General features: G+C 45.0%; 1 protein-coding gene across 1 annotated transcript in view; it reads right to left on the minus strand.

The window, feature by feature from the left end:
* Positions 1–442: 442 nt before the first annotated feature.
* The window catches only part of LOC112233954 (astrocytic phosphoprotein PEA-15-like), a 43,943-nt gene continuing 23,681 nt past the window's right edge, over positions 443–20,704 (minus strand). Inside the window, exons 2-4 of the mRNA XM_042329536.1 lie at positions 2,250–2,424; positions 1,407–1,562; positions 443–645 (exon numbers count right to left, since the gene is read on the minus strand). Of these exons, the coding sequence (XP_042185470.1) occupies positions 581–645; positions 1,407–1,562; positions 2,250–2,421 (393 nt within the window). The 5' untranslated portion in view covers positions 2,422–2,424 and the 3' untranslated portion in view covers positions 443–580. The remainder of the gene's footprint in view (positions 646–1,406; positions 1,563–2,249; positions 2,425–20,704) is intronic.

Genomic DNA, 20,704 nt, shown 5'->3' on the forward strand with positions numbered 1-20,704 from the left:
CACGGACATGCATTCAGACACACACACACACACACACACACATACACACGCACACGGACATGCATTCAGACACACACATACACACGGACATGCATTCAGACACACACATACACACGGACATGCATTCAGACACACACATACACACGGACATGCATTCAGACACACACACACACACACACACATACACACGCACACGGACATGCATTCAGACACACACATACACACGGACATGCATTCAGACACACACATACACACACGGACATGCATTCAAACACACACTTACACATTTTCTTAAAACAGTGTTACAAGTACAGGTACGTACACAAGCTCTAAACTGACCAACACATCTCTTAACAAGGGGGATTCATTCTCTCCATCTTTCATCTTCAGCTCTTCCTTAGCCTTGGATAAAGGGGCGGCGAAGCATCATGGCGATCTGATTGGTTGATTGGAGAGGTGTTGCTAGCGTCTCTGTGTAAAATGGTTTGTGTTAGTGGAACTGGGAGGAGGCGGGAGGAGGAGGGGGGTCGAGATGGTTGGAGTGCCAGGGGTCAAAGTGCAAAGGTCAGAGGTGTAGACCTCACACTTTTTTAGGGGGAGGAGCCAGCTTGATGATCTCATCTTCAGAGGGTTGGCGAATGATATCTAAAGAGATAGAGAGCAAGAGTGGAGAGAGAGAGAGAAAGAAAGAAAGAGAGGAGAGAGAGAGAGGTCTCAGTAAACTGCTGCAACAGACGTGAGAAAATGACTGAAAATAAATGAAGAAAAAGTCCAACAAGAAAGAAATCTGAGGTTAAGTGAGAGGAACGCCTCGAGGAAGGACTAAAGAAGACTGAGCTCAGAGAAATACAGTTTATAGTTTGAGACAGATTAGGAAAGAGAGCTCAGAGAAATACAGTTTACAGTTTGAGACAGATTAGGAAAGAGAGCTCAGAGAAATACAGTTTACAGTTTGAGACAGATTAGGAAAGAGAGCTCAGAGAAATACAGTTTACAGTTTGAGACAGATTAGGAAAAAGAACTCAGAGAAATACAGTTTACAGTTTGAGACAGATTAGGAAAGAGAGCTCAGAGAAATACAGTTTACAGTTTGAGACAGATTAGGAAAGAGAGCTCAGAGAAATACAGTTTACAGTTTGAGACAGATTAGGAAAGAGAGCTCAGGGAAATACAGTTTACAGTTTGAGACAGATTAGGAAAGAGAGCTCAGAGAAATACAGTTTACAGTTTGAGACAGATTAGGAAAGAGAGCTCAGAGAAATACAGAAAAGATAAGGAAAAAGTGGAGAGAAGAGGGAGAGAAAGTGAGAAAAAAACAAAAAGTGGAGTGAGAAAGATAAGGCAAGAGGAATAAGGAAGAAGAAATGCAAAAAAGAGCCAGAAAAAAAGAGGTATAGTAAAGTGACCTTTGTATTTCTTGGCGGAGGGGATGCGTGTGAGCTTGGTGTCGATCTCATCGTCCTCAGAGATCTTGAGAACCGTGGTGCGGTACTCGATGACACGGGTCAGCAGGTCTGGTCGCCGTGAGATCTCAAAGATGTGCTCAATGTACGACAGGTTATCTGCGAGGGAAACATAGGACATTTTTAAGGTGCAGAAGAGCACAGATCTTTGCAAAAATACAGTAAACCTTACTGTAACATGGCAGTGTGATTACATTTTTTGATTTTCTTCAACGTGCGTTATAAGATCTGTGCTCATTTGCAGCGTCCTTCCTCCTGCTCCCTCCTCTCCCTCTCTCTCTCCCTCCTCTCCCTCTCTCTCTCCCTCCTCTCCCTCTCTCTCTCCCTCCCTCCTCTCCCTCTCTCTCTCCCTCCTCTCCCTCTCTCTCTCCCTCCTCTCCCTCTCTCTCTCCCTCCCTCCTCTCCCTCCTCTCCCTCCCTCCTCTCCCTCTCTCTCTCCCTCCTCTCCCTCTCTCTCTCCCTCCTCTCCCTCTCTCTCTCCCTCCTCTCCCTCTCTCTCTCCCTCCCTCCCCCTCTCTCTCTCCCTCCTCTCCTCTCCCTCTCTCTCTCCCTCCTCTCCCTCTCTCTCTCCCTCCTCTCCCTCTCTCTCTCCCTCCCTCCTCTCCCCTCTCTCTCTCCCTCCTCTCCCTCTCTCTCTCCCTCCCTCACCTTGTGCCAGTTTGTCATTCTTCGCCAGGTAATTAAATCACTCTCCACTCCCCTCCATCCATCCATCCATCCATCCTTCCCTCCCTTCCTTTCCCTTCCCAAATTTTGAGCTGGGAAACCTGGAAACGTCTCCCTCACCCTGTGCCAGCTTTTGGTTCTCCTCCAGGTAGTTGAACCACTCCTTGGAGGAGGTGATGGTGTTGCTCTGGTCCTCTGTGATGTCCTCCTTGCAGGCAGACTTCAGCTGGTCCAAGTCCTCATTGGTGATGTTTTCAGACAGGTCGCTGAGCAAAGAGCTGTACTCCGACATGGTCTGATGGAAGGAAGGGGAGAAAGTGAGGATGAATGTTAGTCAATTCTGGTTCTTTATCAGAGAAAAAACAGGATGAAAACAGCCCAGGTCTTGAGGGTCCCAGAGGCATCTTGCTAGCCTTAGTTTTGCACGACAAGGCTTGGAATGACAAGGAGTGGCAAAGAGTGGAACAATAGCACACACAGATCTATGACCATGCTAGCCTCTTGCTGCCAAAACTAGTAAACTATTATTACATAATGTACATAAGAGCATGAATGTTTGGTTTACATTCCTTTAGTCTGTCAATGTTCTGTTCTGTAGACATTACCCCTTACCCCTATTCCACAGTGAGTTCTATTTCTGATCCTAGAGCTGTGTTTACGGACACCCCCTACATGGAACTGAGACCACAATTCTATCTCTTTAGAGACAGTGAGAGAGAGAGAGACTCTATTGGACACTGTCCTTCTATTGTGATCTCTGTTACAACAAGTTCTCCCACTCTACCGATGGCAGGCTGGAAAGTGGCTATTCTTACCATAGCCAGGAAGCCACAGAAACATCAAAACAGACATTGAGACAGTTGTGTGTCTGTGTGTCTGTCTCTCTGTCTATCTCTCTGTGTAAGTCTGTGTGTGGGTTTGTGTGTGTGCACTATTGACTTCTGTACAATGGCATCTGCGTACAATATAAAATGAGTAATGGTGGATTAAGGAACATCGTGTGAACATCGTACTCAGCTGACAATGGCTGGTACTGGCTGGTACTCAGTTGTCAACAATGCACACGCACACACACTGTCTAGACTTGAAAGGTGAAGTCAAATGCTTGGTGTCAAAGTCACACGCATGCACACGCACACACACTGTCTAGACTTGAAAGGTGAAGTCAAATGCTTGGTGATTCTCTCCAAAGTCTGATTTATTGTGTGTGTGTGTGTGTGTGTGTGTGTGTGTGTGTGTGTGTGTGTGTGTGAGATGAACAAGGCTCAGGGATGGCCTAAATACTATAAGTGTCATATTCTCTTCTACCAGCAGGGGGCAGTGGCTGATCTATAGATGCAATGGTGTGTGTGCCCTCTCTCCCTTAAGCTGCCCAGACTCCTCGCTCCGGCCAAATGCCACACTCACAGATGTTAGTTTCTTCTCTGCAATGAGTCTGGATCTGAGTACCAGCCCGACCCTTCACTGTAATCTCTCTCTTGGCAGAATCTAATCTCAGGTCAGTTTGTGGCATTTTCCCTCAAAAGGTAAGGCTATAGTACGGTGATCCTAGATCTGTGCCCAAAGGAGCAAGGTATAATAACAGGCCCTCCCTTCATTCTCACACACACACACACACACACACACACACACACACACACACACACACACACACACACACACACACACACACACACACACACACACACACACACACACACACACACACACAGAGAGTCATTACCTTAAATGTCACATGCTTAATCAAAAGCCATTTTTACTCAATAAAGGGAAGGTAAAGGGGATACCTAGTCAGTTGTACAACTGCATTCAACTGAAATGTGACCGAGGACTGCCTGGGGAAACACACTGCCCAGGTGAGACCGAGGACTGCCTGGGGAAACACACTGCCCAGGTGAGACCGAGGACTGCCTGGGGAAACACACTGCCCAGGTGAGACCGAGGACTGCCTGGGGAAACACACTGCCCAGGTGAATGGAAGAGGGGATATAGCGCAGGGCTATGTGACAATGCGTGTTTGGGAGGGTGGGAGGGTGTGTGTGTGTGGGAGAGAGGGTGTATGTGTTTGAGAGGGTGCTGAGGGTGTGTGTATGTGGGAGAGAGGGTGTATGTGTTTGGGAGGGTGTGTGTGGGTGGGAGAGAGCATGTATGTGTTTGGGAGGGTGTGTATGTGTGGGAGAGAGGGTGTATGTGTTAGGAAGGGTGTGTGTGGGAGAGAGGGTGTATGTGTGTGGGAGAGAGGGTGTGTGTGTGTGGGAGAGAGGGTGTATGTGTTTGGGAGGGTGTGTGTGTGGGAGAGAGGGTGTTTGTGTTTGGGAGGGTGTGTGTGTGTGGGAGAGAGGGTGTATGTGTTTGGGGGAGGGTGTGTGTGTGTGGGAGAGAGGGTGTATGTGTTTGGGAGGGTGTGTGTGTGTGGGAGAGAGGGTGTATGTGTTTGGGAGGGTGTGTGTGTGTGGGAGAGAGGGTGTATGTGTTTGGGAGGGTGTGTGTGTGTGGGAGAGAGGGTGTATGTGTTTGGGAGGGTGTGTGTGTGGGAGAGAGGGTGTATGTGTTTGGGAGGGGTGTGTGTGTGTGGGAGAGAGGGTGTATGTGTTTGGGAGGGTGTGTGTGTGGGAGAGAGGGTGTTTGTGTTTGGGAGGGTGTGTGTGTGGGAGAGAGGGTGTTTGTGTTTGGGAGGGTGTGTGTGTGGGAGAGAGGGTGTTTGTATTTGGGAGGGTGTGTGTGTGGGAGAGAGGGTGTTGGTGTTTGGGAGGGTGTGTGTGTGTGTGGGAGAGAGGGTGTTTGTGTTTGGGAGGGTGTGTGTGTGTGGGAGAGAGGGTGTATGTGTTTGGGAGGGGTGTGTGTGTGGGAGAGAGGGTGTATGTGTTTGGGAGGGTGTGTGTGTGTGGGAGAGAGGGTGTATGTGTTTGGGAGGATGTGTGTGTGTGGGAGAGAGGGTGTATGTGTTTGGGAGGGTGTGTGTGTGTGTGGGAGAGAGGGTGTATGTGTTTGGGAGGGTGTGTGTGTGGGGGAGAGAGGGTGTATGTGTTTGGGAGGGTGTGTGTGTGTGTGGGAGAGAGGGTGTATGTGTTTGGGAGGGTGTGTGTGTGGAAGAGAGGGTGTATGTGTTTGGGAGGGTGTGTGTGTGTGGGAGAGAGGGTGTATGTGTGTGGGAGAGAGGGTGTATGTGTTTGGGAGGGTGTGTGTGTGTGGGAGAGAGGGTGTATGTGTGTAGGAGAGAGGGTGTATGTGTTTGGGAGGGTGTGTGCATTACAGTATATTAATGAGTATTTTGACCAACAGGACACTGCAAAATACTCCAACATTTAAGGTTTAAGACTTGCTGGACAAAAGTTTTTTTGCGCTCCAAAGATACAGTACGCTACTGTATTCCGTGAGATTGATTTATAGTACCATTCAAAATACATTTTTAAAAATTATTTCCCCGCTCTTAACATTTTCCCATAATGCACCGTAATTTACAGTATACTACAGTAAAACGTAATATAGTATTTTACTGTTAATAATGCCAAAAAATGACTGTATCATTTACAGTTTTACGTTACAGTGTAGTCTATTTCCCTTTATTTTTATTCTTTCTTTCCGTCTCTCCCTCACTCTCTTTCTTAATTTTTGTCTCTCGTACGTTGTCCTTCCATCTCTACATCTCTCTCCCATTCTTCCTCTCTCTCTCTCTCTCTCTCTGTGCCTCCTACCCCCTCTCTTTCTCTACCCCACTTTCTCTCCCATTCTTCCACTCCCCCTCTCTCTCTCCCATTCTTCTCTCTCTCTCTCTCTCTCTCTCTCTCTCTGTGCCTCCTACCCCCTCTCTTTCTCTACCCCTCTCTCTCTCCCATTCTTCTCTCTCTCTCTCTCTCTCTCTCTCTCTCTCTCCACACCTCCTATCCCCTCTCTCTTTCTCTCTCTCTGTGCCCCATTTCTCTCTCTCTCTCTCTCTCTGTGCCTCCCTATCCCCCCCTTTCTCTCCCATTCTTCCGCTCTCTCTCTCTCCATTCCTCCTATCCCCCTCTCTCTCTCTACCCCCCTTTCTCTCCCATTCTCTCGCCCCTTCTCTCTCTCTCACTCTATGACAAGGCTGACATCACTTTCACACATAGTAGAGCTCCTGTCTAAATCCAGCACGTTCTCATGAACACAAACATGCTTTTGTCTCCTGCTCTTCTGCTCTCCCTTTCTCTCTCCCTGTCTCTCCCCCCTCCCTTCTCTCTCTCCCTGTCTCTCTCTCCCTTTCTCTCTCCCTGTCTCTCCTCCCTGTCTCCTCCCTGTCTCTCTCCCTGTCTCTCCCTGTCCCTCCCTTTCTCTCTCCCTGTCTCTCCACCCCTCCCTTCTCTCTCCCTGTCTCTCACCCTCTCTCCCTTCTCTCTCCCTGTCTCTCCACCCCTCCCTTTCTCTCTCCCTGTCTCTCCCCCCTCCCTTCTCTCTCCCTGTCTCTCCTCTCTCCCTTTCTCTCTCCCTGTCTCTCCTGTCACCCCTCCCTGTCTCTCTCCCTGTCTCTCTCCACTCCCTCCCTTTCTCTCTCCCTGTCTCTCCTGTCCTCCCTTTCTCTCTCCCTGTCTCTCACCCCTGTCTCCCTTCCTCTCTCCCTGTCTCTCTCCCCCCTCCTGTCTTCCTGTCTCTCTCCCTGTCTCTCCCTCCCTGTCTCTCTCCCTTTCTCTCTCCCTGTCTCTCACCCTCTCCCTTTCTCTCTCCCTGTCTCTCCACCCCTCCCTTTCTCTCTCCCTGTCTCTCCCCTGTCCCTCCCTGTCTCTCTCCCTGTCTCTCCTGTCCCTCCCTTTCTCTCTCCCTGTCTCTCCACCCCTCCCTTTCTCTCTCCCTGTCTCTCCTGTCTCCCTCCCTTTCTCTCTCCCTGTCTCTCCCCCTCTCTCCCTTTCTCTCTCCCTGTCTCTCCACCCCTCCCTTTCTCTCTCCCTGTCTCTCTCACCCCTCCCTGTCTCTCTCCCTGTCTCTCCACCCCTCCCTTTCTCTCTCCCTGTCTCTCCCCTGTCTGTCTCCTTTCTCTCTCCCTGTCTCTCCTGTCTCTCCCTCTCCCTGTCTCTCTCCCTGTCTCTCCACCCCTCCCTTTCTCTCTCCCTGTCTCTCCACCCCTCCCTTTCTCTCTCCCTGTCTCTCCCCTGTCTCCTCCCTTCTCTCTCCCTGTCTCTCCCCCCCTCCCTTTCTCTCTCCCTGTCTCTCCACCCCTCTCCCTTCTCTCTCCCTGTCTCTCCACCCCTCCCTTCTCTCTCCCTGTCTCTCCACCCCTCCCTGTCTCTCTCCCTGTCTCTCCACCCCTCCCTTTCTCTCTCCCTGTCTCTCCACCCCTCCCTTTCTCTCTCCCTGTCTCTCCACCCCTCCCTTTCTCTCTCCCTGTCTCTCCCTGTCTCTCTCCCTGTCCCTCCCTTTCTCTCTCCCTGTCTCTCTCCCTGTCTCTCTCCCTGTCTCTCTCCCTGTCTCTCTCCCTGTCTCTCCCCCCTCCCCTGTCTCTCTCCCTGTCTCTCTCCCTGTCTCTCTCCCTGTCTCTCTCCCTGTCTCTCTCCCTGTCTCTCTCCCTGTCTCTCTCCCTGTCTCTCTCCCTGTCTCTCTCCCTGTCTCTCCACCCCTCCCTTCCTCTATTCCAGTGTTTGGAGGTTGGAGAGGGGAGAGAACCTCTGCTGGTCTTCTCTGATTCTTTCCTTCTCCCCTCTCTCCTTCCTCCATTCCCTCCCTCCATCCCAGTGTAAGGAGGGTGCAGAGGGGGGACATGGCTGCCTGCCTAGCCAAGGCAGCCCCTCTCCACCGTGACTAAACTGCTAAATCTACCCCCTGGCATCCTTCTGGCCTAGCGCCTAGCCGACCTGGGTTCAAACAGTATTTGAAATCATTCCAAACACTTTGTGATTGATTGAGCTTAACTGGCTTCATGGATCAATAGAATAGTCTCAAAATTGTAATCTCCTCCCATCTGATACCTCTTGGCAGGCTAGAGTAAACGCTCAAAGTTATTTTAAATGTTTTACAAATTATTTGAACCCAGTTGTGGCAGCTTAGAGCCTAGCACACCATAGAAACTGTTAATTTGACAAGAGAGCAATGTCACTGTGCTATTATCTATTTCGCAGACAAGACCTACTGTTCTCACACACACATGCACACACGCATGCACATTCTGTCAAGCACGCACATACACACACAATTGTCAAGGAGCTAAGAACCAGCGAGTAAAATTTAAGGGGAAAACATGCTTCACACACCTGAGAGAGGGAGACTTAGCCTTCTCCTTTAACGCTATCGCTCTTTCTCTCCTTCTTTCTCTCTCACCCTCTCTTTCTCTTGCTCACTCACTCGCTCTTTCTCTCCTTCTTTCTCTCTCACCCTCTCTTTCTCTTGCTCACTCACTCTCTCTTTCTCTCCTTCTTTCTCTCTCACCCTCTCTTTCTCTTGCTCACTCACACTCTCTTTCTCTCCTTCTTTCTCTCTCACCCTCTCTTTCTCTTGCTCACTCACTCTCTCTTTCTCTCCTTCTTTCTCTCTCACCCTCTCTTTCTCTTGCTCACTCACTCTCTCTTTCTCTCCTTCTTTCTCTCTCACCCTCTCTTTCTCTTGCTCACTCACTCTCTCTTTCTCTCCTTCTTTCTCTCTCACCCTCTCTTTCTCTTGCTCACTCACTCTCTCTTTCTCTCCTTCTTTCTCTTTCACCCTCTCTTTCTCTTGCTCACTCACTCTCTCTTTCTCTCCTTTCTCTCTCACCCTCTTGCTCACTCACTCTCTCTTTCTCTTGCTCACTCACTCTCTTTCTCTCCTTCTTTCTCTCTCACCCTCTCTTTCTCTTGCTCACTCACTCTCTCTTTCTATCACCCTCTCTTTCTCTTGCTCACTCACTCTCTCTTTCTCTCCTTCTTTCTATCACCCTCTCTTTCTCTTGCTCACTCACTCTCTCTTTCTCTCCTTTCTCTCTCACCCTCTCTTTCTCTTGCTCACTCACTCTCTCTTTCTCTCCTTCTTTCTCTCTCACCCTCTCACCCTCTTGCTCACTCACTCTCTCTTTCTCTCCTTCTTTCTCTCTCACCCTCTCTTTCTCTTGCTCACTCACTCTCTCTTTCTCTCCTTCTTTCTCTCTCACCCTCTCTTTCTCTTGCTCACTCACTCTCTCTTTCTCTTGCTCACTCACTCTCTCTTTCTCTCCTTCTTTCTCTCTCACCCTCTCACCCTCTTGCTCACTCACTCTCTCTTTCTCTCCTTCTTTCTCTCTCACCCTCTCTTTCTCACTCACTCTCTCTTTCTCTCTCACCCTCTCTTTCTCTTGCTCACTCACTCTCTCTTTCTCTCCTTCTTTCTCTCTCACCCTCTCTTTCTCACTCACTCTCTCTTTCTCTCTCACCCTCTCTTTCTCTTGCTCACTCACTCTTTATTTATTTCTTTCTTTCTCTTGCTCACTCACTCTTTCTTTCTTTCTTTCTCTCTCTCTCTCTCTCTCCCTCTCTCTCTCTCTGTGCCTCCATCACTTTATTACCATGGCTACTCGACCACGTTGGAGGGTGGTCCCTCTCAGTGCTCTACATTGCAAGCATTTCATAAATATTGTCTCGAAGAATGGACACATGTGCAACTTGCAATTTATAGCTAAATCTATACTGCAGTCGCTGTTTTCAAAGTATTTCTGCCATTTTGTTTCATATCTGGAAATGCACAAAGAAATAGGAATCCTAATGTTATATTCCACCTTGCGCAGCAACACTGCCTGTCTGGGAGGCTGTGCGCACTGTGAGTGATGTTCTGAAAGTTTCATTTTTAGAAGCAAAAGCCCACAGGCATAAAAGTTGGTATCCTCGTGTTTCTTGGATATTTAAATTGTTTTGTTCACCACTTCCACTGCTAGAGAAGAGACGTTGTTGGTCTCTTACTATTCAGATTCTCAAAGGCACACCTTCAAACAGAGCTTTTTTCAGTAAGACCGGGTGGAAAAATGGCTACCTCTGTCTATTGCGAGAGAAATACACAAAGAGCCATCAGGTGGACACTGACGCAATGTTGTCGCTCAGGCTCATTTTTCAAAATAAAAGCATGAAACTATGTCTTGTGATACTAGACACATTAAGGAAGCCATAGAAAAAGGAATCTCGTTGATATCCCATTCACTGCTCAATAGGGAAGCATAGGAAGGGACTCTTATTTAGAAACCGCTGCGTTCCTGATTGGATTTTTCTCATTATTTTGCCTGCAATATTAGTTCTGTTATACTCACAGACAATATCTTTACAGTTTTGGAAACTTTAGAGTGTTTTCTATCCTAAGCTGTCAATTATATGCATATTCTAGCATCTGGTCCTAAAAATAGCCTGTTTACTTTGGGAATGTTATTTTTCCAAATATAAAAAAATGACCCCTAGATTCAACAGGTTAAGGAAATAGACGCCTGGCTCAAATAGAAGCCTGTCTGTAATAAGCGCCTGCTGTGTTCAGTGATTTAAGCAAATAAGCACCCAGGCTACTAATTAAAATTTTACGTTATACGGACTGTGTGTGTCTGCCTGATTGGGGGGCTGTTGTTAAAGTAATCACCCCCCCCACACCATTCACCCTGCTGACGTTGCCAACTATTGTAAATACAACCTATATTTATGTTGATTTATTTTCCCTTTTGTACTTGAACTATTTGCACATAATATGACATTTGAATGTTTTTATTCTTTTGGAACTTTTCTGAGAGTAATGTTTAATGTTTTTTACAGTAAAAAATGTGTTAATTTTTATGATTGATTTCACTTTTGTTAATTATCTTCTTCACTTGTTAACATATGTTTCCCATGCCAATAAAGCCCTTGAATTGAATTGAGAGGAGAGAGATTGACTAACTAACTGACTGACTTACTTACTTGAGCTTTTGAATGTGACACCATGGTACAAATGTGACTATGGTGACAACGTCTGACTGATGTCTACACACACGGACACAGGCTCACTGTTCTATAGCTCCATGACCAATATCTTTTGAACCATAATAGTCTACGCCCTGTCTAAGCCAGGACACACAGATTTTGGCCTTACTGCCATTAGCCCATACAAATGCGTTGAATAACAGATTCACAACATGGAACAACAGATAGTCCCAAAAACAAAGTTTGTTCTGAAATGTCTCTCCTATATCTGAGAGATATAGGAGAGACATATCAGGAAACATATGTTATTATTGTTTTACATGTATTTAACTGTTTTTTTGGCATGAAACCGTCTCCATTTATCCTTCCATCATGTTTTCAGCTGGTACCTGGGGACCTTTAGACAAGTCTTTTGAGACCTGTGAGTGTCCTAGAACAGAACAGTGGACATGTACGTGTAGAGTCTCACCGTATTAGTGTGTAGCCCAAACTGTTCTGACACTAGAGAGTCTCACTGTATTAGTGTGTAGCCCAAACTGTTCTGACACTAGAGAGTCTCACTGTATTAGTGTGTAGCCCAAACTGTTCTGACACTAGAGAGTCTCACCGTATTAGTGTGTAGCCCAAACTGTTCTGACACTAGAGAGTCTCACCGTATTAGTGTGTAGCCCAAACTGTTCTGACACTAGTCTCACCGTATTAGTGTGTAGCCCAAACTGTTCTGACACTAGAGAGTCTCACTGTATTAGTGTGTAGCCCAAACTGTTCTGACACTAGAGAGTCTCACCGTATTAGTGTGTAGCCCAAACTGTTCTGACACTAGAGAGTCTCACTGTATTAGTGTGTAGCCCAAACTGTTCTGACACTAGAGAGTCTCACTGTATTAGTGTGTAGCCCAAACTGTTCTGACACTAGAGAGTCTCACCGTATTAGTGTGTAGCCCAAACTGTTCTGACACTAGAGAGTCTCACCGTATTAGTGTGTAGCCCAAACTGTTCTGACACTAGTCTCAGTATTAGTGTGTAGCCCAAACTGTTCTGACACTAGAGAGTCTCACTGTATTAGTGTGTAGCCCAAACTGTTCTGACTCTAGAGAGTCTCACCGTATTAGTGTGTAGCCCAAACTGTTCTGACACTAGAGAGTCTCACCGTATTAGTGTGTAGCCCAAACTGTTCTGACACTAGAGAGTTTCACCGTATTAGTGTGTAGCCCAAACTGTTCTGACACTAGAGAGTCTCACCGTATTAGTGTGTAGCCCAAACTGTTCTGACACTAGAGAGTTTCACCGTATTAGTGTGTAGCCCAAACTGTTCTGACACTAGAGAGTCTCACCGTATTAGTGTGTAGCCCAAACTGTTCTGACACTAGAGAGTTTCACCGTATTAGTGTGTAGCCCAAACTGTTCTGACACTAGAGAGTTTCACCGTATTAGTGTGTAGCCCAAACTGTTCTGACACTAGAGAGTTTCACCATATTAGTGTGTAGCCCAAACTGTTCTGACACTACATACAGAAGTTGGCAGATCAGCTTTACCGACTTCAGAGGAGACTCAACACGCTTGTAGGTGGTCGTAGAGCAGAGCGGAGAACACCTTCGTGTTCATGAGAGGCTCATCTCATAATAGTTTGCAGAACAAACCATTCGGAAGGTACAGACAATTTTGTGAAAAGACCGATTTTCGGAATGTCTCATGGTCTGACAAACACCGATCTAGCTCTGTCACCCTTCACCACAGATGTCTCATGGTCTGACAAACACCGATCCAGCTCTGCCACCCTTCACCACAGATGTCTCATGGTCTGACAAACACCGATCCAGCTCTGCCACCCTTCACCACAGATGTCTCATGGTCTGACAAACACCGATCCAGCTCTGCCAACCTTCACCACAGATGTCTCATGGTCTGACAAACACCGATCTAGCTCTGTCACCCTTCACCACAGATGTCTCATGGTCTGACAAACACCGATCTAGCTCTGCCACCCTTCACCGCGGAAGTGCGACATCGATGGATGTGGTGAATTGAGACGCAGCCAATGCAAATGAACATATATCTTCAGCTTGAAACTGACAGATGTTTATGGGGATGATGTTATTATGCTAAATCAATGTTGGTGGGGCCGTGGACATCGACCTTAGGGATTTTTAAACAATGCCAGATTAACATGGATCCCTTCTACCATTATTTCTCTTCTTTAGACATGGTATGTCGGTGTGTGCGCGCGTGTGTGCGTGTGTGTGCGTGCGTGTGTGTGCGTGCGTGTTTGAGTGTATGTTTGCGTGTTTGAGTGTACATGTGAATGTGCGCACACTTTTGAACCATGGGTCTCAAAGCTTAACCAGAGTGGAATGGCTAAATAGCCATCTTTACATGTACCCATGACAACCACGTTACTGTGATGTGAGACACAAAAATCACTCTGACAAGGATTTAGGAAGAAAATAAAATACCTCCATCTCTCTCTCTCTATGTGTGTTTGTGTGGGTTTCGGTGAGAGAAAGGCCACCCTCTGAGACACAGAGCATGGAGAGGGGTCAAGGAGCAAAATGTTTTTGTTCTACAGTGTACTACAACATTCTATACTAAGTACTACACATGATGAGGGCTGCACATTTTGGAGAATATCCAGAGGTAGCATCTCATTAGTGTGCAAGATCTTGAGAATCAGCTGTACATGGGATGGAAGAGTGCACTGCACATGTGTGGGAGAATGCACTGTGCATGCAGAGGGTTGAATTGAATTGGTGATAGTTTAACTAAAATATGCCACAATACCTAGAATTGCCTTATGTGTATCCCACAAAAAAGGTTCACTGTTATAAGCTAACTTTTCTGATGAATTTAAGTAAAATTCTCAAAATTGCCAGGCTTAACTTCCCGAGATCAAGGGATACTACAGGGTGTAGTATAATATTCTACAGTATACTAAAGTTTACTATAGAATTCTATAGTAAGTACTCTAGTATTCTATTGTAAACTGTAGTATTCTATAGTAAGTATTGTAGTATTCTATAGTAAACTAGTATTCTATAGTATGTGCTGTAGTATTATATAATAAACTGTAGTATTCTATAGTAAGTACTGTAGTATTCTATTGTAAACTGTAGCATTCTATAGTAAGTACTGTAGTATTCTATAGTAAACTGTAGTATTCTATAGTAAACTGTAGTATCTTTGTATGCCTCCCTATCAGTCTTTATTCTATTCACTCCCATAATCTTAAATGATCCTGTATCTTTTCTAAACTCAGTCCCCCCACGGTAGCCCCACTTTCCTTCTCCGCTACAGTGTTGAATTGTCGCATCGTGTGGAGCTGCTGAAAACAAAACATAAACAAACACCCACTCCCAAAACTAGGACAGGACAACAGGGGACAATTCAGACTCTCTGCATGGTGCCACAGCATATCTCTGTCCACTGCTGTGTCGCCGACAGGCACACACACACACACACACACAGCTGGCTGATACACCCTGCGGAACAGAAGGTACTACTCCAACATCTTTAAACACAGATCCACTTTGTCCAAACTACACTACAGACCGGTGGCCAACTGAAATGGAAAGAATACTATTTGGTTATACTATATTCACATATTATTATGTAATTTGTGACACTTGATTCATGACTCTTGATTCCAATTTACCAGTGGTTTGAGATGACTTGGGAATTAATTGGGCTATTGAATGCCACTTGGCATTTTTCGAGAACAATAGCGTATGTCTGATACTAGCGTTAGCACCCCGTATTATCAGCATATTCAACAGCTTTTAAGACATATATTACCTTCAACACTGTTATCTTGTGATCAAGCCGTCAATGTTTTGTGATTATTGGTGTTGTAAAAATGTTAGCTAACGTGTTAGAAATTAGCATGTTGGACATTTCAGTGGAAACACTACGACTATCAGCAGTTTAGCAAAAAAAAATAAGTCTGGTATTATCGGCATACGGTCCCCAGTTATTGGCTTATCAGTTGAATTTAGTTGAAAAAAGAGACACCGACCTCGTATCGAAGTGTTTCCTAGATAGTTGACGAGTTGGCTAGCCTTCCAGTAAAACTAGTCTGTCAACTTGTCATGGTGTAGCCCGGTGCACACTCCTGTAGACTCTTCACTAATTCAGTGTTTTAACCAAATAATGTCTCATTATTTGTTTTACAGATTAATCTTATGTTTTGAGAACATAGATAACATTTTAATAATAACATATAAATGAGCATGAATAATTTAGGTAAAAAGTTGGATATTTAACGACCTGTCACACAGTTGAATTTTACAACATACCTAAACGGCAATGAAAATCAGTGGTCAGCTAGCGAGAAGGGTGTCTTTAGTCGCAAAACTTACCGTTTTTTTTTAGGGCATTGAAACGTTGAGCTCGAGGTGATCCTCCAACCACTAGAGAGTGTCTAAAGTTAGGGGGTGTCCGATGTTGGGGGAAAATGAGCTAACAGTGAAGCACTATTCCACTGACTGTGTCTCTGTCTGTTCTCTGTTTTACAGCTAGAGGGCTTTAATTAAGCATTGTCATGTGAATCCATCCACACACGCCGACACACCAAATGAAGATTTGATCTCACCACAGCACATTAAAGGTTAAAGGCCACGCTTAAGGTCACAGCCATTCGCCTCTCCTCTCCTTCTCACCTCAAATCAATCAACATACACAAGGTTAGCAGACAATAATGCGAGTGTAGCGAAATGCTTGTGCTTCTAGTTCCGACCGTGCAGTAATATCTAACAAGTAATCTAACAATTTCACAACTACTTTATACACACAAGTGTAAAGGAATGAATAAGAATATGTACATATAAATATATGGATGAGCGATAGCCGAACGGCATAGGCAAGATGCAGTAGATGGTATCGAGTACAGTATATACATATGAGATGAGTAGTGTATGGTATGTAAACATAATTATATCTCTTTCTCCTCGTTTCTCCTCCCCTCCCACGTCCCTGACCCTCTCTACCACATCTCCTCCTCTAACTCTGTTTCTCTCTCTGTTTCTCTCTCTGTTTCTCTCTGTTTCTCTCTCTGTTTATCTCTCTGTTTCTCTCTCTGTTTCTCTCTGTTTCTCTCTCTGTTTCTCTCTGTTTCTCTCTGTTCCCTCTCTGTTTCTCTCTCTGTTTCTCTCTCTGTTTCTCTCTGTTTCTCTCTGTTTCTCTCTGTTTCTCTCTCTGTTTCTCTCTGTGTTTCTCTCTGTTTCTCTCTGTTTCTCTCTGTTTCTCTCTGTTTCTCTCTCTGTTTCTCTCTCTGTTTCTCTCTCTGTTTCTCTCTGTTTCTCTCTCTGTTTCTCTCTTTTTCTCTCTCTGTTTCTCTTGTTCTCTCTCTGTTTCGCTCTGTTTCTCTCTTTTTCTCTCTCTGTTTCTCTCTGTTTCTCTCTTTTTCTCTCTCTGTTTCTCTCTGTTCTCTCTCTGTTTCTCTCTCTGTTTCTCTCTCTGTTTCTCTCTCTGTTTCTCTCTGTTTCTCTCTCTGTTTCTCTCTCTGTTTCTCTCTCTGTTTCTCTCTCTGTTTCTCTCTGTTTCTCTCTGTTTCTCTCTGTTTCTCTCTCTGTTTCTCTCTGTTTCTCTCTCTGTTTCTCTCTGTTTCTCTCTGTTTCTCTCTCTGTTTCTCTCTCTGTTTTCTCTCTGTTTCTTCTGTTTCTCTCTCTGTTTCTCTTCTGTTTCTCTCTGTTTCTTCTCTGTTTCTCTCTGTTCTCTGTTTCTCTCTGTTTCTCTCTGTTTCTCTCTGTTTCTCTCTCTGTTTCTTCTCTGTTTCTCTCTGTTTCTTTCTGTTTCTCTCTGTTTCTCTCTCTGTTTTCTCTCTCTCTGTTTCTCTCTCTGTTTCTCTCTGTTTCTCTCTCTGTTTCTCTCTCTGTTTCTCTCTGTTTTTCTCTGTTTCTCTCTGTTTCTCTCTCTGTTTCTCTCTGTTTCTCTCTCTGTTTCTCTCTCTGTTTCTTCTCTGTTTCTCTCTCTGTTTCTCTCTGTTTCTCTCTCTGTTTCTCTCTCTGTTTCTCTCTCTGTTTCTCTCTCTGTTTCTCTCTTGTTCTCTCTCTGTTTCTCTCTGTTTCTCTCGTTCTCTCTCTGATTCTCTCTCTGTTTCTCTCTTGTTCTCTCTGTTTCTCTCTGTTTCTCTCTCTGTTTCTCTCTCTGTTTCTCTCTCTGTTTCTCTCTTGTTCTCTCTCTCTGTTTCTCTCTCTGTTTCTCTCTTGTTCTCTCTCTGTTTCTCTCTGTTTCTCTCTCTGTTTCTCTCTCTGTTTCTCTCTGTTTCTCTCTCTGTTTCTCTCTTGTTCTCTCTCTGTTTCTCTCTGTTTCTCTCTCTGTTTCTCTCTGTTTCTCTCTGTTCTCTCTCTGTTTCTCTCTCTGTTTCTCTCTCTGTTTCTCTCTGTTTCTCTCTGTTTCTCTCTGTTTCTCTCTCTGTTTCTCTCTGTTTCTCTCTCTGTTTCTCTCTGTTTCTCTCTGTTTCTCTCTGTTTCTCTCTCTGTTTCTCTCTCTGTTTCTCTCTCTGTTTCTCTCTGTTTCTCTCTCTGTTTCTCTCTGTTTCTCTCTCTGTTTCTCTCTGTCCCCTCTCTGTTTCTCTCTCTGTTTCTCTCTCTGTTTCTCTCTGTTTCTCTCTCTGTTTTCTCTCTGTTTCTCTCTGTTCCCTCTCTGTTTCTCTCTCTGTTTCTCTCTCTGTTTCTCTCTCTGTTTCTCTCTCTGTTTCTCTCTGTTTCTCTCTCTGTTTCTCTCTCTGTTTCTCTCTCTGTTTCTCTCTGTTCCCTCTCTGTTTCTCTCTCTGTTTCTCTCTCTGTTTCTCTCTCTGTTTCTCTCTCTGTTTCTCTCTCTGTTTCTCTCTCTGTTTTCTCTCTGTTTCTCTCTGTTCCCTCTCTGTTTCTCTCTCTGTTTCTCTCTGTTTCTCTCTCTGTTTCTCTCTCTGTTTCTCTCTGTTCCCTCTCTGTTTCTCTCTCTGTTTCTCTCTCTGTTTCTCTCTCTGTTTCTCTCTCTGTTTCTCTCTCTGTTTCTCTCTTTTTCTCTCTCTGTTTCTCTCTGTTCCCTCTCTGTTTCTCTCTCTGTTTCTCTCTCTGTTTCTCTCTGTTTCTCTCTCTGTTTCTCTCTCTGTTTCTCTCTCTGTTTCTCTCTCTGTTTCTCTCTCTGTTTCTCTCTCTGTTTCTCTCTCACTCCCCCATCATGCCATATGCTTCCAACTGCCTTCCTCGACAGCTACAGGATTTAAGCGCTCCATCCAACCGGCCAACCAGCCTTTAAAAACAACACGTTCCCTTCCTCTCCGACCCTGTTTACCCTACAGTGGGAGTGTATGTGTTCAGTGGGTAAAGAATGAGAGACGGAGGGAGAGAAGGAGAAAGTGAAAAGGGAGAGAGAGTCTTGCTGTCTTAGGTCTCTCTTGTCGTGATGTGTGTTTTGTCCTATATTTTTATTTAATTTATTTTTAATTTTTAATCCCAGCCCCCGTCCCCGCAGGAGGCCTTTTGCCTTTTGGTAGGCCGTCATTGTAAACAAATAAGAATTAGTTCTTAACTGAATTGCCTCGTTAAATAAAGGTTAAATAAAATGACAAACATTTGGTAAATGTTTCATGTATCACTACCTACAGATGAAAACAACTGTTGGACATTAGATCGGTGGAAACGGCTGAAACTTGAGCTTCCCTGATCTGGGTCCTTTGTTTGAACTTCCAGATGCTTCTCCATTCATCTATTCCCCTCACGGAACAACGCCTCTCCCCTGTTTGACCTAGATAGTTTGCGTGTGTATTTATATGTAGGCTCTGTGTGCCTTTTTAAAAATGGATTATTATTGAATGATATAATTCACAGGGGAGAGAGAAGCTGTTGATTACTTTGAATCTTTTAACTTTGTGGCAAAGTGTGTGTGTGTGTTGTGTGTGTGTGTGTGTGTGTGTGTGTTACATACAGGTAAAAGTCTCCCCTGTTGATAGAGGACATCTGGTATTACTGCTCAGTGGTGAAACACACTCTCACTCTCACTCTCTCACACACACACACACACACACACACACACACACACACACACACACACACACACACACACACACACACACACACACACACACACACACACACACACATACACGCACACACACACACACACACACACACGCACATACACTGATAAACAGACTCACACACATATTATTAACCTCAATACTAAAAGACACCCAGTAGCTAGTCAGTAGCTAGTCAGTAGCTAGTCAGTAGCTAGTCAGTAGTTAGTCAGTAGTTAGGCAGTAGTTAGTCAGTAGTTAGTCAGCAGTTAGTCAGTAGTTAGTCAGCTGTTAGTCAGCTGTTAGTCAGTAGTTAGTCAGTAGTTAGTCAGCTGTTAGTCAGTAGTTAGTCAGCAGTTAGTCAGCTGTTAGTCAGTAGTTAGTCAGCAGTTAGTCAGCTGTTAGTCAGTAGTTAGTCAGCGGTTAGTCAGCAGTTAGTCAGCAGTTAGTCAGTAGTTAGTCAGTAGTTCGTTTGCAGTTAGTCAGTAGTTAGTCAGTAGTTAATTTGCAGTTAGTCAGTAGTTAGTCAGTAGTCAGTCAGCTGTTAGTCAGCTGTTAGTCAGCAGTTAGTCAGCTGTTAGTCAGTAGTTAGTTTGCAGTTAGTCAGTAGTTAGTCAGTAGTTCCATCTATAAGAACGCTAAAGCTTCGTCTGGGATTTACCTCATTATCTCAGTTTTAAATCCCAATAAGTATATTTTGATGGATGGAAACGTTTTGTGGAATTGAAAAAGTGATCATTTGATACAGTTGAAATATTTACAAATTAGATGCGCTGAAATCAAAGCAAATTAACACTTTATAGTGATATTATGTCTGATCTGGAAAACAATGTCATGTATGTATAGATGGGTGTAATCTAGAGCCAAGCGTTTTGACTTGTAATCTGAGGGTATCCTGCTTGTTGAATTATGCAACAGAATGTGACAACAACAGTAAATAATGAAGTGGTCTAGACAGCGTAGCTGAGTGCAGGTATGCCTAAACAGAGGAGTTGTTTGTGGTTGCGGCCTTGTTCCACCCCTTTATGTTAATTAATGCATATGTACAAATACACCCCCCATGTATTTATGCAAATGAGGCACATATTATTTTCGTTCTTTTAATATAAAATAAATACCTGATATGATTAGAGCACATATATATATAGGAGTGCCATCCATAAATAAAAAACTGGAACATTTTACAATAAATGGAAAACCTGACCAAAATCCCTGAACTTAATTTCTTTATTTGGCTGTGCCAGTAAAATGTTTTATGATTCCTTCAATACCTAATGGATTTTTTTTTTAATCTAAAGGTTTATGGAGTATGTTGATCCATTGTCCTTTGTGGCATTTATAATAATTATTATAACTTTTAACAATCGTGATGACTGTTGCTTGTGAATGTGTGTGTGTGTGTGTGTGTGTGTGTGTGTGTGTGTGTGTGTGGGTGTGTGTGCGGGTGTGTGTGTGGGTGTGGGTGTGGGTGTGTGTGTGTGTGTGTGTGTGTGTGTGTGTGTGTGTGTGTGGGTGTGGGTGTGGGTGTGTGTGTGTGTGTGTGTGTGTGTGTGTGTGTGTGTGTGTGTGTGTGTGTGTGGGTGTGTGTGTGTGTGTGTGTGTGTGTGTGTGTGGGTGTGTGGGTGGGTGGGTGGGTGTGGGTGTGTGGGTGGGTGGGTGGGTGGGTGGGTGTGTGTGGGTGGGTGTGTGGGTGGGTGTGTGTGGGTGGGTGGGTGTGTGGGTGGGTGGGTGGGTGTGGGGTGTGTGGGTGGG

The sequence above is a fragment of the Oncorhynchus tshawytscha genome, linkage group LG10, assembly GCF_018296145.1.
Source record: "Oncorhynchus tshawytscha isolate Ot180627B linkage group LG10, Otsh_v2.0, whole genome shotgun sequence".
NCBI lineage: Eukaryota > Metazoa > Chordata > Actinopteri > Salmoniformes > Salmonidae > Oncorhynchus > Oncorhynchus tshawytscha.